The sequence below is a fragment of the Perca fluviatilis genome, chromosome 2 (assembly GCF_010015445.1).
Source record: "Perca fluviatilis chromosome 2, GENO_Pfluv_1.0, whole genome shotgun sequence".
Classification (NCBI taxonomy): domain Eukaryota; kingdom Metazoa; phylum Chordata; class Actinopteri; order Perciformes; family Percidae; genus Perca; species Perca fluviatilis.
Window position 1 is genome coordinate 36812602 of NC_053113.1, and position 17085 is coordinate 36829686.

General features: G+C 42.9%; 1 protein-coding gene across 1 annotated transcript; it reads right to left on the bottom strand.

Annotated features, from left to right (window-relative positions):
* Positions 1 to 20: 20 nt before the first annotated feature.
* Positions 21 to 16867, bottom strand: wdr81 (WD repeat domain 81). Its single transcript, XM_039818897.1, has 13 exons — positions 16589 to 16867; positions 15309 to 15816; positions 10376 to 13938; positions 10184 to 10291; positions 9834 to 10033; positions 9523 to 9704; positions 9080 to 9245; positions 8574 to 8739; positions 7624 to 8451; positions 7332 to 7477; positions 7013 to 7195; positions 526 to 3031; positions 21 to 103 (listed from the first exon to the last, which is right to left on the bottom strand). The coding sequence occupies exons 2-12, from the start codon at positions 15668 to 15670 to the stop codon at positions 2705 to 2707; spliced, it is 6231 nt and encodes a 2076-aa protein (XP_039674831.1). The 5' UTR covers positions 15671 to 15816; positions 16589 to 16867; the 3' UTR covers positions 21 to 103; positions 526 to 2704.
* Between the last annotated feature and the right edge of the window lie 218 nt (positions 16868 to 17085).

The window sequence follows — 17085 nt, forward strand, 5'->3', positions numbered from 1 at the left end:
ACACTCTCTCCTTTTGTTTATAGTTCCTTAGCTGTATTGTATGCAGGTCTCAAACACTTTCGTTTTACTTAGTTGCCTTCTCTTTGAAAGGAACCCAGATCATCTGGAAATATGGGAGCCACACAAAATGTTTTGTAGACCCTGCACCAAGATTTCCACACACTAAGTGCAAAGTGTGTGCTTTAAGATGATATCCAGGCTGTCTTGAACCACATCCTAACATTGCAGATTTATTGTTCAATAATACATTGTTATAGGCTATGCACTTTGTGGGACAGAAAATCCACTTGTGGCAGAAACTATTTTGAATATCAGTGCATTGTGGTGTCTACATTCTTTATTCAAATTAACTTTAAATGTCCGAAAGTCAAAAAAAAAAAAGTGTTAACTGTAGCGCCATACCCTTCTGCAGACCTTACATAAACATGAAAAACCCATAAATAACTTAGTATTAAGTATATTCCACCAAGTCTTCAGATGTACAATAGTATCCCAATAAGTTTAATAAAATAAACGTGATCTTACCTTAAATTTAAATTAGAAAAAAAACTTGCTGTCCAGTCCAAAAAAGGAGCGACTAAGTGACTGTGGATGGCAGAATTCCTGATAGTAAAGATTGGCGCCTGCTCAGCAAACAGTTAAACATCAACTTACATTGATTGGGGCCTCATTTAAGCCACTATTTATTTGTAAATGTGGCTACCGAGACAATTTCAGGGTTAAATATGCTTATCTACTTTGCATATGAATGGGCATGTGATAATATGACATAACTAAGTCTGACAGAAAAACATGATTAATTGCAAAATTGTGGTTAATCAAACTTTGTGTGGGTAAACAAATACAGCTTGCCGACACCAGAATTACACATTTGATGTCAGAGAACACAAGCCCACACTCCCCCCAAAAAGAACCCTGGCTTTGATTTATTACCAACTTCAAAGAAAAGATGTGATCATTCTGCAAAGTCTAGAAACTGTGGTTTTATGTTGCGATATGGAAATACTGAAGAGAGGGAAAAATTACAAAAAAAAAAACTTTTCAGTGCATTTGGTCACATTTCACCACTAAGCGATATCTGCTGGATCACATGACAGCCGTGTGCAAACACAAGAGGGGACTTTGTCCAATCTGAGCTCTAGTGACAGCCAAGATCAGGAGGCAAAGCTGGAAATCATGATGAATCCAGGTGAATCACACAGAACTGAAACACAAACAACAAAACAAGGAATTTTTTTTTTATTAATCCAGTTAATAAATAAGCTTTGAAGGATTTTCCTTAAAATTGTTCAGAGATAGTGGAACAATCATAACCAATTGCAACTACAAATTTTCCTTTTCAAAAACAAAGTTTGTTGTTTCATGATTATTGAGCTTTCAATCCTGGTTTACAAAAAACACAAAATATCAAAAAAGGTGTAGTAGACACTTGTCAGAGCATTTTGAGCTTTGGGCAAATAATTAGAAAAGTAGGCAAACTGTTTTACAACATGGCAGTGAGAAAATCATACAAAAGGGGAGAGTTTTGATTGTTGGATGTTATTGGGCTGTGAAAACTTTGACCGAGGCATTACGAGTTTTGTGGGAATCTCTACTATATATTCATTTGCATTACACAATAAAGAGCAAGTTAAACCACATTTTTTATTGACCTTTTTTTTCCCTCTCAACATATTCATATGCAGTTACATACAAATGTTAAAATACAAAACTGTTTATCTTGGCATTGACTGTTCCAATGTCAGCTTTTGTAGACAGAAATTAGAGAGTGGTGAGTCTAACAACTGGCATACCCAGTCAAAGTGGCACTTGCCTAGATACACTACCCGTGTAATGTTGCTACAGGTTCTGACTGCTAAATCAAGAATTTCTAAACACGGTTTAAAAATCCCAAAGCAACTTCAAGTAATGTATTAGTGGATAAAAACATTCAGTATTTAAAATCTGAGTGAGAATCTAAATGTTACAATTCTGGCCATACTTCTGCAGTAGAATAAAGGCTGTGCATCAGTAATTGACTTTTAAAAGCGACGACATCGGAAGCGTCTCCACTCTGAGAAAATGCACCAAAACAGCGGGTGTACTTCTATGTTCATGATGTATAAACAATCTACTGTGAAACAACTTTTACGAAACACGGCGTTAACACTAACACAAACAAATGATTTGATCTACAAATACTGCATAGTTTAATCAGTGCATTTGCATACGCATGTATTCTAACATCGAGGGAAATGAAAGTTGAGGTCAATGTTTTTTTGGTGTTGTTATGCATCCATTTGGAAAGCGTAAACACTACATAAGAACCAGGTTTGGTTCCACCTTTCCTGAGCATGTCATCTCATTCATTCTTTTGAACAGAATAACTGACCTAGTCAAAAGAATAAATTACCTAGTCAAGATAGGAAAACCCCATAATATACTTCTATACTTACAGGCTTTTAAAAAAAAAAAAAATCATGGATTTACTGTACATGAATGTTAACTGCGTGGCATTTCCTGTTCATCAAATTCCGTCACAGCCAGAGTGGCAAGATTCGGCAATAAGCCTTTACTTGTGCTGCTTCATTCAAAAAGCAATTTAGAGTGACTGCCCTAGGAGTACACCTCGAGCCCAGCATATGGGACAGCGAGAGCTCAGACACCTGGTGTCTTCAGGAATAAGGTAAGAGTGTTTAGCATAGCTGGGAGCCATTGATTTCCTCTAAGCTAGTAACCGAATGGCCCCGTTCTCAGAGCCCAGCAGCAGAAGCCTCTTGGTGGGCAGGACCGCCAGGCTGGTCAGAGTGCCGCGGAAGTTCTCCGAGCTCAGCTTTGTGCTGCTAACTGGGCTCAGGGAGATATCTGCCATGGAGTACACCCCGATCTTGTTCGCCACTGTTCCGGTCACAATCTCCGAGCCGTAAAGGTCAAAGGCGTGGATGGGGTCGGACTGCGACTTGTACTGGCGAAGAGGCTTGTGCTCCAAATCTTTCCACACAGCGAGTGTGTAGTCAGTGGAGGAGCTGATGACCAAGTTTCCTTCTGCAGCCTGAAAAGTAAAACAAGAAAGGAAGTCACCAACTGCTGATGTCTTATCCCAGTAAACTCTGCCAGTCTCCAACACCCTTTTTTCATGATTTGGGATTAAAGCTTTAGTGCGTACATTTTTGATATTAATCAACGTCCGTTACATTTAAGCCATTGCCAAATGCTAATTAAAAACTATCAGCTCCACACAAAACTCTCTGTATTTCTCAGTATGGCTATGTTCAGAAGATTGTGGCGTCCGGCGACTTTCGCGTGCAGAAACTTGAGTGAAGATAATTACCTCTTCGGAAGAGTCCATCATGTTTTTTTAATCCTCAGTGTCCTCCTTGGCTACTAGCAACTGTGTGGAGGAGGGGTGGAGGCCGGCAGTTTTGTTGTCATTACTTAGAATTCCTCATGGGGGAGACAGAAACTATGCACTATAGCTTTAAATACTACAGAGTATCGTGAAACTAAAAGAATATGAGAAGAGAATGAATGAACTAAATATGATACTTTTAAAATAAAGACACCTCAAACTGCCTATGTACAGTATATCCATTTCTTACTCTCATATTGTCTACAGTTACTGACACTCTAAAGCACATAGCTTGGAATGTAATGAAACATAATAAAAACCTGTAGTGTTCCTGTACCCACAAACTTAGAAACTTTAGTTGGGATTAATTACAGTTTGTTTGATAATCTTTATTTACTACAAATAATTTACTCTATTTTTCCCCCTTCTTCAAAATAAGATAATAAACAGTTTGTTTTTAATTACCCAGCTTAATATGAAAACAGCCACTGGTTGCTACACACAAGAATTGCGGGGATGTCTGAGTAATATGAATGTGCCAATGGGAACCACTGTGGTCTTTCTAATGAGTAACCTGTGTCCATATTTGCCTAAACTTGTGCCTTTAAAACTAGAGAGACAATCCTTGACCTAATTTGGGGTTAAATAAAGTTTGCTCATCCTTGCGTACTGTTGACAACAGACTTTCTGGGTACAACTTTCACCATCTCTGCACCGCTTAGTATAGCTCAACCACTACCATTGGGTAATGTCAAAAGAAAAAGCCCTTGGCTGAACGTCTTCTTGAATATGTATCACATGCCTAATGAAGAGAACAGCCACACCTTCTGGCTCAAGTATGTGATGTGGTCAAAGAATACAGTAATAGGCTTTACCGTGTCACATTTTTGGGGGGACAGTTCTGTCATGCAATAGCTCAGGTGTTTTACATAAATGAAACTAAATTAACACTACAGGCTGAATACACCTTAAACGGAAATATTCCTCTTCCTGAAAATTGCAAACTTATTGCATTTAATAAAATGCATGTTTTCATTTTTATCAGGGGGAGGCAATGTGGGGTTTACAAATTATCACCGATGCCCCTTTTACACCAAGATCTCTCAACCTGATTCAAAAGCAGGTCACTTATCAATGTAAAATGATTCTATAACCCATGTAGGCAATACACCAGGTGTCATGGTCAGACATACGGATGTAATGTGGGTCGCTCAGAGTCAAAGAGTAAACACAAGTGACAAGTGATTAACTGGCTGACACTATGTGGGTTGTGACTTCCACAGCTGTTGTCATCCAAAAGTTCCCACTGTTTACCAGGAAGCCTGATAGTGATCTACTACCCACCAGATTCGGATGCTGTTTTTGATGCACCTAAACACTGACTAACAACAAATCAACAGAAAGATATGATCTTCCTAACAGTAAAAGCCTACTGTATAGGCCTTTTATCAGTGATGTAGTACTCAAGATCGGTCTTGGTCTCCATACCAGTCTCAAGACCACTTTCTGAAGGTCTGTGTGGTCGGTATGGACCAAATTTCTCTGTCTTGTGTCTCAGTTAAAGAGGACTCAGGATTTGTTTCAAAACCAGTCATGACCACAACTGCAGAGATATCACTCAATTGCCTGTGCATTGTCTGATTTATGTGTTAACATCATTACTGTGATTGGATGTAAAACGTCCTGCAACCAACAGCTTGACTCATTTCTAATTTAAATTTGTTACTGGTAGCCCCCTCTCCCCACCCCCTTAACACACACTCCCAAGAAAGTGAATACAGGAGACATGAGAAGAAGCTCTGGCTGTCTGGGAGATTTCAGCCAAATTGTGAATGAAGAAGTAATTAATTAATTTGTTTTCTGTGGGTGTTTTTTTATGGGAATGTGGATCTTTCCGATCAATTTGAGGATTGCCTACGGTTAGCATTTTCCACATTTTATCGTGCCATGCAGTGTGGGACTCGCACTGGTCTGGTTTTGGTCTAGACTCTGTCTCGCCCTGCCTTGGTCTTGACTTGGTCTTGGTTTAGGTGTTCTTGACTACAACACTGCCTGTTCTATTTGATCATATACCAATCATCCAACCCATCTCAAACCCATACAACCCTTCTATTATTTCAGAATTTATACCATGCTTACAACTCAAAGTAATGGAGTCATGTTGGAAAAGTGGTCCACTTGTTTTTAACTACAATTTATCTGATAGAACACAAAGTTTGACTACAGCATAGTGAGCAATTGCCCATTTATTTGACACACTGCATGAGCTGCGTCCCCCCCTGCCCACGTCTTAAATCAACAATTTGACTGTTGATCCCGCACATCAGCCGGTGTTGGGAAACATGTAAAATACTGGTGCGTGGTGTAACAAGGGTTCAAGTTAGTGTTTGGCCACCATTTTTTTGTGAGGTATCATTTTCTAAAGCAAAAAAAAGCGAGGCATGTTTCTCCTTACTATCAGGAAATCACTGATATTTCTGTTCTCCTTCCGAGCTGAACGGACACACAAAAGTAGTTAGTATTCAGCCACTCTGAGTTTTTCATATTTTCTTCCTCCCTTCTTCTCTGAAGTCTCCTACGCATCCAACAGTGGTTTTGATACATAGCCTAACCAACCACCTAATTGTCTATACCAGGGGTCTTCAACGTTTTTTAAGCCAAGGACCCCTTAACTGAGAGAGAGATGAAGCAGGGACCCCCTACTACATATATTGAACATGAAGTTGGATATTAAACTGGGCCTACAATAACATGTAGGGCAGCCTAAAGCCTTTATAGTTACATTTTTAGTGCATAGAATACAACTATCAAAATAATAATTGTTGGCATGATTTTATAAATAATATTTTAATTCTCAACATAAATGTGGCACAGTGAATCCTTTGGGATTAACTGTATCTGTGGATGGCTACCTTAATGACAGCGTAACCTATAGGCAAGTAAGCCCATCATCAGTGGGGATTTATATTTGCTAATAATATGTTGGATTCATGTAAAGACCTTTTCATTTTTGAAAAAACAACAAAACAAAAATTCAACAATAATTTGGAGGCCCCCCAGCAGTGACTAAGTTTCAGACCCCCTGTTGAAGATCTCTGGTCTATACTATTCTGAAAGCACTCATTTACTTATGCATTCAACAAATATATTGAGATTAATGTAACTACCCCAAATGTTACAATTTGAAAACATGAAAAACATATGACTAGTGTCCCCAAATAGTTGAAATAACTATTTCAAATTAATCCTGTAAGAGATGCACTTTAGGGGTGCACTGCTCCCTACAGGTTTGTCCATGTAGTTGCAACATCCAAGGTTCAAGGTTGTCTGCTATTTAAATAAAGAAATGCACTTGTTCATTGCAACTATTGTTGTCAACAGTCAAACCATGGAATCTTTTTACTGTCAATGGTAGAACATTTTCCAGACTACAAATGTATTGAACACCACTGACTAAGAACACAAGAACACACACACACACACACACACACACACACACACACACACACACACACACACACACACCACACACACACACACACACACACACACACACACACACACACACACACACACACACACACACACACACACACACACACACACACACACACACACACACACACACACACACACACACACACACACACACACACACACACACACACACACACACACACACACCTTCATTTGGAGGATATCTCCCTCATGAGCCGGCCAGCCCTTCAGAATAAGTCCTGTGCGTGCGTCTAGCAGAACAATGAAGCCGGATGAGAAACCTGCAGCCACAGTACGCCCTGAAGGGCTCACTGCCAGGTAGCGGATAAGCCCAGCACTCACATTGTTGTATGCCAGACGAAATTCATGCTGGGGACACAGGGGAATTGGTCACAGTCAAGTCTGAAATAACTATACTGGAGAAGTGTAAAAGGTGCTACCATTTTTTAAATATAATTGGGGAATCTTGTATGGCAGAATGAGCTTCCTAAATGTAATCTGCTACCTGCAATCCAGGTTTGCGAGGGTCGATGAAGCGGAGAATAGAATCTGCACTGCCAAACACAACACTGCAGTGTGGTGCTGGCATGGTGGTGACAGCTGTAATGGGATTCTTCCCATCCACGGCTTCATACGAGCGGATCTGCTTGCCTAAGGACAAAAGATCGAGTGTAGTTATATAGAATAGTACGGTTATTATTTTCATTCCATTTGAGTCTCATGTCCTCATGAAAAAAATGACATGATACATTTTAGATGCACAGTTCTAATAAGCAGAAATGCACTGTCTCTCTTACCTGTATACTGGTCCCACAGGTGCACATTACCATCGCAGCTGACTACGTCCTGTGAAGCCTCTAGCTGTCCAACATAAAAGACTGACTTTCGATGGTCAGTATACGTCAGCCTGGGCTCCACCTCCTGTGTTCCATCCCCATGGTTATAGAGAGGCCAAAGCTTCACAGTCTTGTCTTTACTACCAGAGAGGAAGTAATCCTCTCCTGCCAGCGGTGCCAAACACTTTGTGGTGCCTGAGTGGCCCAGGAAGCTCTGCAGTCGGATCTGGTGGAAGTGAAAATGTGGATCCTGCTGGTTGAGGCCAATCTCATACTGCCAGTAGGCCAGCCAGTTGCCCTGCAGGGAACGGCCACTGCGAGGGAGCTCCTGCTTCAGGACACTGTCCTCTGGGGTGGGGCCTGTCACCCAGGAGGAGGAGAAGGAAGCTGTGCCTACTGACGGAGTGGTGAAGGTGGAGGCAGTGGTGATGATGGGGGTGGTATGGCTAGAGCGACCCCAAGAGTTGGCCAAGCCCAGGGTCGGGCTACCATCATAATCAGTGTCCCGGGACACTTGGATGCGGTTTCCTACCAGGTGGCTCCCAAACGTGCCCGACTCAGGTAGGGAGTCTCCTAGCGAGGTGGAGCTAGTCGAGGGTGCAGGGAATGGGCTGCAACCCACATGTCTGCCGAAACCAGAGAGACCCATGGAAGTAGGAGGTAACTCCACCCTTGACGCTGTTGTAAGGTTTGTCTCTGTACTCCCCTGACGCAAACTCTGATGGTAGGACTGGGCCAACTGCCAGACCAGCTCGTGGTTGGGAACCAGCTTCCGAATAGCCATGTCACCTACAGAAATCACAATACAGCACTGATTTATACCACTGAAGTTTAAAAATATATTTGATTTTAGCAGAGTATACTGCCTTCTTCCTGCTGGACAGGGCATTTTGAGTTTGGCAGTTTCCTACCAATGAGGCAGTAGAAGGGGATGTATGAGGAATGGGCCATCTCAGAGTTAAATACAGTCTGTAGCTCCTCCAATACCCCCAACTCATAGGTCACATTCGACTCTTCTGGTGTGAAGACGTCCACAACCGTGACTTCTCCCACAACTCTGCGAGGAGCGCTGTCCAGCTACAGTGTAAAAGAGACAGTTAACACGTGTGTATTTCCAATTCCATTCTCAAAAGACATAGGTGTAACTACATGAAGAAAATTCTAAAAATTATCTGATGCAACAAGAAAAACCATCCTGCCATGCTCACAAATGCAAGTACTCTTTCAGTTGCTCTGTCTGTCAGAACTTGGAATACAGTTTGTATTCCAAGTTTCTGCCTCGTTTTTATTTTCATCCATATTTTCATCTGGCATTCTGTCATCTGTTTTTGTAAAGCTCTTTGTGACTGCTTGTTGAAAGCATTCTAGAAATAAACTGACAACACGCTCGTCAGTCTTCATGTGTGTGTGTGAATACCTGGGGCTGCAGAGAATGCAGCAGAGAGAAAACAGCAAAGAACCGATGCAGAGTGTCAGCCATATGCTGTTGCACCATCTCCCTCCCGATGCGCAGACAGATGAGAGCCATCAAACTGAGTGTCTTGAGACAGACGGCAGTGCGTGTCTGCACCCCGCTGGGGAACCTGAGTACAGCAGAATGGGTACAACCAAGCAGAGGATGAATGACAGATGTATTTTAGCCGGTTTTCTGATTATACTCTATTTCAACACAAAAATGAAAAACACAATGCATTTCAAAAATATGAACAGTTCACTTAATAAAACGAAAATCAATGTTTGCAATATTTTACAATATTACTACTAGTTGACATGCTGTGCTCAAATAATTATGCACCATCATAAGCTATTTCCCTTAACATACATCTAGAGTATTTGCGTCATTGTATGTGTGTTATTTACCCCATACGGGGGGTGGTGAGCAAGTCCAGTAGTGGCAGGAGCACATCCTGGTTGATCTTCATAAGCATGTCCATTAGAGTGGTATCAGAAAGAAAGACAATGATCTTCTGCGTAAGTGCAACAGCTCCAAGCAGACTTGCCTCCTTACGCGTGTTAAGACGCTGCGAAGAAGGTGGAGAAACCTGGAAACAAACATATTTGTGAAATTAAAGAACATTTGGCACATATTTAATTTTTCCACAAAACAGCAATTCAGCTTAAAAGGCCAAAGGAGGTTTTACAGCATGTGTGCTAGTGTACATTTGCCTTACCAGATATCCTATATAAGGCAGGTACTGGTAAGTGAGTACAGGCTCTCCATAAAGTTGAGCTATGTAGATGAGACAGTCCAACACAGGCCCTGCTGTCTGGTCACCAAGAACAGGTTTCTTCTCATAAACACTGCCCATTCCCACACTCTCCAGACTGCACTCCTCAGATGCAACGGTCACAAACTGGTGTTTCTCAAGCCCTACAGGCAGAGAACATGAGGAGGAAAAGGGGTGAAGAAAACACGAGCAGTAACACATGACACCCACTTTGAAATACAAAAATGGTTTGCTCAAATATTAATCATGTATACATGAAGCAATTAAAGTTTTTATGTTATATATTTACGTACCAATGTAACAATTTGTGAGCAATCGCAGCAAATTTCTGGCCACGTATCGAGCCGTCACTGTCGGTCCAAGCTTTGCTGACAGCCACCGAACGGTTTTGCAAACTGTGTCTGTGTGTGGATTAGACATGATTAAAATCATTAGACATTATCAGTTAATAAACAAATTTACATAAACCTCAATCATTCACTCACCTAGAAGAATCTTTTGCTCTTTCTCCCGAGACTCTTCTGATGGATCATGGTCATCCTCTTCCTGCTCTCCCACAATGCCTTTATCAGTCTCTTCCAGTGCCATTCCATTCATAAACTCACCCTCCAGAGTGGCAACTGTAGCGCCTGAAACGTCTGTGCAGCCAGAGAGCTCCAGGTTGGCAACAGTAGGGTCGTCTGTCCGCTCTTTACCCTCATTAGTCTCGGTCACCTCTTCTTCCTCCAGCTCTCCTCCCTCCTCTCCCTCACTAGCGTGTTTCAGGTCCTGGCTGCTGTCAGCTGATTTGAGACTAGCTCTATCCCGCATTGAGTCTCCATCACCCAGTGAGAGCTCACTTGTGCTGCTTTTGTCACTTAGTTTCCCCACACTTAGAGATTCCTGGTCTTGATCCTTGGCTGCAGAGTTCTGGCTCTGCGGTTTCCCAGCAGCCACCCCTGCTCCACTGTTGACATAGAACTCATTCTGAAAGTCCTCTGCCTCTGAGAGAAAAACCTGGTCATTGAGACTGATGCCAGAGGAGTAGTCGACCATACCCGACTCCCCCACCACGCCGACTCCTCCACTTGCACCACCGCCACTTCCCATTTTCCCGCTAACAGATGCAGAAGATTGCTGCACCTCGCCACATTGATAGTCTTCTTCCTCTTCTAGATTACATGTGCCACTCCTCAACCCTTTGCCAGCTTCCCCGCCCGAGCCTGAGATGCAGCTTTCAAAGCCAGTGATGACCTGCAGCACATGGGGGAGTAGGCTGGACAGAAAGGCCTGCAGGCCGAGCCTCACAATCAGCTGCAGAATGAAACAGTCAGTGTAGAGATAGAAACGTCCCCTTAGGCAGTGAGGGTTTTCATAAACATTGATCAGCGGCTTCAGTAGGTACTTGTTTGCATTTCTGGGACCCAGTACTCTAGAGATGGGCTCGAAAAGGTACCAAGTAGCATAGACAGCAGTGGACTCCTCAAGCATGAGGGCTAGAATGAAGGGCAAGAGAATTTCAAGACCCTCAGCTGTGATGTTACCCCGCAACAGTGTCTCAAGCTGCTGCCACAAGTTAAAGACAACATCTCTTCCTTGAAGACTACATGTGGTCTCCATCTTGGCATGGTAGGAAAAGATAAAATTATGAAGTGCTGCAAAATAGGAAGGGAAAGGAAAGGGGGTGATGATTGAGTTCAATAATTGGCAGGGGTTTGGGGGAGGGAGACCATCGCAGATGGGTTCATATTTGAAAAGAAGTGGATGTGGGCAATCTGGTACTTCTTTCTGTGCTATTCCAGAGTGCTTCTCTATTAGAAGCAGTATCTCAAGAGCATGATGCAAAGACAGTGGCACATCACGGAGGCTGGCAGAACATAGCTTCATTACAGCTTGGAAACGCTGTCTCAGGGGGGTGCCTGGTTTCAGTCCTCTCAGTTTAGAGGAGTGGAATATCTCAGCGATGAGAACACCAAGGGCCTGCATGTCTCTTTGGTAGAGCTGTGTAAGAGAGGGTAGAGATTCAATTATGACACCATCCTTCATGCAGTCAGTAGATCCTGCAGGATGCCATACTTCAGCGTGCAGACTCTTTACCAGGAAGTTATTCAACTTCTCCAGCTCTTCCAACGGCTGCAATGGGTTGAAGCCTTCAGGGAGGACGATCTTGATATCCTCTGCATTTGTGGCAGTAACACTAACCTCCCCATGTTTTTTGTTCGTTGACCCACCTCTTTGTAACATGGCACTGCGTAAACCAGGGCCTAAGCCGCTTGTGAAGTCACCAGGGAATGAACTCGGGGACTGAGATACATTAAGTGCTGTGTGCTCTCCTCCCATCTTTCCTCCAGCCGTACTGATGCTTGGCATTGGCACAGAGCAGGGCGCAGAACTGGTTGAGCCAGCAGATGCTAATGAGTCCAGAGCTTCCATACCTTGTTCAAGCTCTTCATCTCTGTCTACCATGGTCCAGCCACTGGACTCACACCCTGTAGACTCTGGCACCATTTCATCCACAGTGTCAGCCCCACTGTCAATTTGAGGGATGTGTAGAGAAGGCACATTAAGAGCAGCAAGGCCAAGGAGAGGAGGTTCTGCTGGGGCGTACTGGGAAGGAGATAAGCGTTGTGGGTGGGGCTGGTCAAAGAGCTGAACTACACCATAGGTAGTAAGATTGGTGTGGTTGTCCACCAGGTGGAGGCACACGTTCTTGGCCTTGACAGCTTCTTTACCAGACAGCTTATAGCCAAATGTGAGATCTATCCAGTGATGCAAGTGCTGGGACACTTCTCTGCTCTCCAGAAGGCGTCGATGGACCTCAATAAATTCCTCACACGACTTGCACCAGGAAGGCACATCCAGGTCTGGCATGTCGGGGTGGATGGAGCGGAAAATGGAGGGATCTGTGTAGAACTCTGGAATGCACTCATCAGGGGTCCAGCTCTGCATGCGCTCCATACTGGCTGGGTATTCGTTCGGCTCCCACTGGGATCTAACATGGCTGCACAACACTGACTTGGGTGTCTGTCGAGCTTTGTAGACATAGTAGGTAATGTCTGAGAGCACATCAGATATGTGGTGAGGTACATGGAGATGGTCAGACTGTCCAGCACCGCCGGCACCTACAGAGCCACCAAGGTCTCCACCTACACCGCTACCACCAACCCCATTACCGACTGCAGCAGCCAAAGCCTCTTTGGTCATCTCATATGTGAAGTCCAGCTGCTTATCCCCTTTGTTCAGCCTGAACTTTGACCTCCTGAGGTCTCGGAATTTTCCAAATGGCACAGTAAAATCAACCACCCAAGGCAGCACTGGGTGATAATTAGGGTCTCCTTCTCGCCGTCCTGCTAACCTGTTGAGTTCCATCACGTAGCGGAAGTTACTGACTCGTCCATGGACCCAGTCCAGAACCAACTTCTTAAGCTCATCAAAGCAGTCTTTGCAAAGTATTTTGTTCTCTTGGCTCACACATGAATTGTTCCTTGGCAGGACATGTTTCGGCACTTGTCTGCCTGTAACGTCGCTGTTTGCATCCCATTCCGTCCCCAGTTCCTCATAATGGGCTAGGTTGAGCTTGAGGCGGCTGCAGAGCTGCTCATCTACAGCTACGTCCTGCAGGGAGAGCTCTCCACAAGACAGACCTGCTGCATGACATCCCTGCAGAGCTATCAGTAACTGGTAGAGAATGAACAAAACTTTGGCATGGCTGTTAGCAAGCTTGGCTGGGCTGAAGGAGACAATATCATGGAGTGAATACTGAGTATAAGGTAGAATCACGTAGAGCATTTCTGCTGTCTCCAGCAGACATTCTGCAGGCAGAACATTAGGACACAGATGGTCTGACTGGGACGTGGAAGAGCAAGATGAACTGGTTGGCAAGTAGTTTTCTTTCTCCTTCTCTCTGGCCGGAGAAAGGGATGGTGACACTCTGTCAGATGAGATGAAGGTGGAATTGAAGAGCTTCTGTAAAGCATTACGCACTGCATCTACAGCTGCAACATGCATCTGCTCATTGGCTCCGGCATATGCCTGCACAAGTTTGTAATGAGCATCATGCCACAGATTCCTGAAAAAGAGAGAAAAGACATAGTTGAATTATTGCTATCACAAATATATTAGATATTTATATTCATACATAAATCTTACACTTGTGAACTTTAAATTCACTGCAAACAAGACATTTAATGGACATCTATCCCAAGAATTCAATTAGTTAAGTTACGAAGATAGTTAAAGTGATGGTTCGGAGTAATTTCACCCTAGGGGCCTTTGCACCATGACCTCGAGCCAAACAACCCCCCAGAAGCTATTTTCACCTGGATCAAACATTGGGAGAGTTAGCGTTATCAGCTGAATAGCTTAGTGCAGGCGCTAATGGATCCAACTGTGTATTTCGTAAGTTACCTCACTAATAATGCTCAAAATGATACCAAACTACTACTACAGTAGTACAAATAGGTTATGTACTCATAAAACAATTGATTGGAAAGTTTGTAAGTACACCAGGAGTTTATTTAAATAACACTTGCCTGCTGGCTTCTGCTCTCTGCTGCTACCGGCAGTAAGACGAGTGCTTAGGGACGTCTACAAATTACAACACCGAAAAGAGATACAACAAAAATATTTATTAATTGAACTTATTTTTTAAAAGTAAGTGCTGTAGTACAACTAGCAGGAGACAAGTTATAATTGAGGTAAGTTTGGAGACACTACCTTATTTAATCATTAAATTAATAAATATGTTTGTTGTATCTCTTTTCGGTGTTGTAATTTGTAGACGTCCCTAAGCACTCGTCTATCAGCTATTCAGCTGATAACGCTAACTCTCCCAATGTTCGATCCAGGTGAAAAAAAGCTTCTGGGGGGTTGTTTGGCTGCAAAGGACCCTAGGGTGAAATTACTGAAATTCACCATCACTTTAAGAATAGTTTGACTTTCTGACTATGGGAATCTTCCAAAAGCTACAAGCAAGAGTGAACTGCCTCATAAATACCTGCAAACTCAGAAGGGCTGAAAAAGGTTTTTAATCAATCATTTACTTTATAAAATGTCAGAAAGTAGTAAAAATTGCCTAAAGACCGTACATTGATACATTTTATCTCAATATAAAATGTACAAAAGCAGTAAAGCAGCATTTTTGCTGGATAAATAAATTTTACAAGCAATCCTTTTTAAACATTGTTGCAGATTAAAGATCTGTCGATCAATTTATCGATTAATCAATTAATTGTTTCAGCTCTACCTACAATTATCGCAGAAAAGCTTTTTTAAGCTCTTTGTATGAGAGCAATTAATGTTCACAAATAACAGTCAATTGACATGGGAATGACATGGTCTTTAAAAAGGATATTTTTTTCATTTGATTGAGACATATGGTGACACGCATAGCCACATGAGACTATATATAAACACAGAATATCAAAGTTTGTATAGTACCTGACATTATGTTGCGACACACACTGCATGGTTTTGACATAAGAATCCTGTGACATGAATTCCATTTGTTGATGACATGGGTCTCTGGCCAATCTGTAGCTCAGCTTGCTTTTCCTCAGACCCTGAATGCAGACTCGTGTCCAGCCAGGAGACAACTTTGCCTGGGAACACTGAAGGTAGGTGCGAATTTCTGCCTCACTGATGCTGTCAAAGCGGGCACAGCGCATGATCCTCCTCTCCCTCAGGCCCAACACCCAGCGCGTTGGAACAAGGGCTATGACCTCCCTGGGACGAGGACCTGGTCCTTGCTGCCGCCGGTCAATCCCCAAGTCTTTCTCAACTGTATGCATCAGCCAATCCATGGTGAGTCTCCAATGCTTGTTATGAGACACACAATGTCCTGCCACGTATGCCTTGCTGTCTTCCACAAGGATGGCTTTCAGACATTCATGGAGGAAGAAATCACAGTCATCAAAAGCAGAGCTAATCTCCTCTTCTTCCTATTCCTCTGAGGAAATAATTGAAAAGCATAAATGGATAATTAGATAAGCTTCTTTCGTAGTTCATTAACAGTAATGTTGCTGAAAAGCAGGTCGCTGCAATGAAGGAGTTATGTGATGTTGGTGAATGCACATGGAGTACTTGTCCTTAAAGTCCCTGAATTTTGAGCTCAACTCTGCTCACATGACTGTTTCTGCCCCATCAGCACATTTGCTCTATTTGGTGGCAAGTTTACTAAAAAGTCTCAAGTTAAGGGATTTAAACAGTAACTTTACCACAAGCAAACTATTACTCACTGGCTTACTAAATGTACAACACACTTTACAACAAGTTCCCAAGACGGTAATACAGTACAAGTAGTTCAAAGTTTGAATGGATATGTATTATAATGTTAGCTAGCTAGGCTACTAACGTTAACTGTCTGGAATAGATAGCCAACATCCAAAACGCCCAGTTTCAACCGAGACTATAAAAATTGCAAGCTTAAATACCACACGTGTAAATGTTATGACAACATATTTCACGTTATAGGCCTAGCTACTTATCGGAACGGAGAAAGTGAGTTGGGAGTTTAAGAAGACTATTGGGGAAGTAACGTCAACTTGACAGTTAGCTAGCTTATCGAAGTGGCTAACGTTACGATAACCCACTCAAGCAAGCAGAAAGCCCTCATATAGTTACTAGCATCATTGACACAAAGCGAAACGGGAGCAGCCATACTGGTTAAACTCCACTGTAATTACAGAACAACAGCGCTCACTGTTTAGTATTTTGCTTACCTCTCACCACTTGTAGCAGTTGACAACTAGCGCTAGCTAGCCTTAAGCTAACGGTGCACCACCGGTGTCACGCATGATGAGTTTGTAACTCGATAAACGAGGACATACAGCGGGGCCACATTTGCTCCCTCCCTTTTTCTAAAGTTTACTGATGCATGTCAGCAGACAGACGACAGTCAGTCAGCCGATGTTGTTTTTGTTATGTGCTAGTTGAAGGAGCCATGTTTAAGAAGAGACACCTCACGTGACACAACACCAACCCCATCTCATGTGACTGCTGCTGCCCTTCTTCTTTGAGTTTAACGGCAGCTGGCATCCTTATTAGTATTGCATTACTGCCATCTTCTGGAGTTAGTGAACTCCTACAGTGTCCGGTTTGGCAGATGTTTCCCATCAGCCCTGTTCTCCACATGGTTCTTTTCTCCCATGGAAGCTGAAACAACTAGTGATGGCGAACTGAAGCTTTCTGAACATCGAAAAAAGGTTCAATATTCGAA

Coding starts and splice junctions, on each gene's coding strand:
- wdr81 (XM_039818897.1), bottom strand. CDS start 15,670: ATGGATTGGCTGATGCATACAGTTGAGAAAGACTTGGGGATTGACCGG. Junction 13,939..15,308: donor GTGTCGCAACATAATGTCAG/GTACTATACAAA, acceptor TCTCTTTTTCAG/GAATCTGTGGCATGATGCTC. Junction 8,740..9,079: donor TGCATTCTCTGCAGCCCCAG/GTATTCACACAC, acceptor TTTACACTGTAG/CTGGACAGCGCTCCTCGCAG.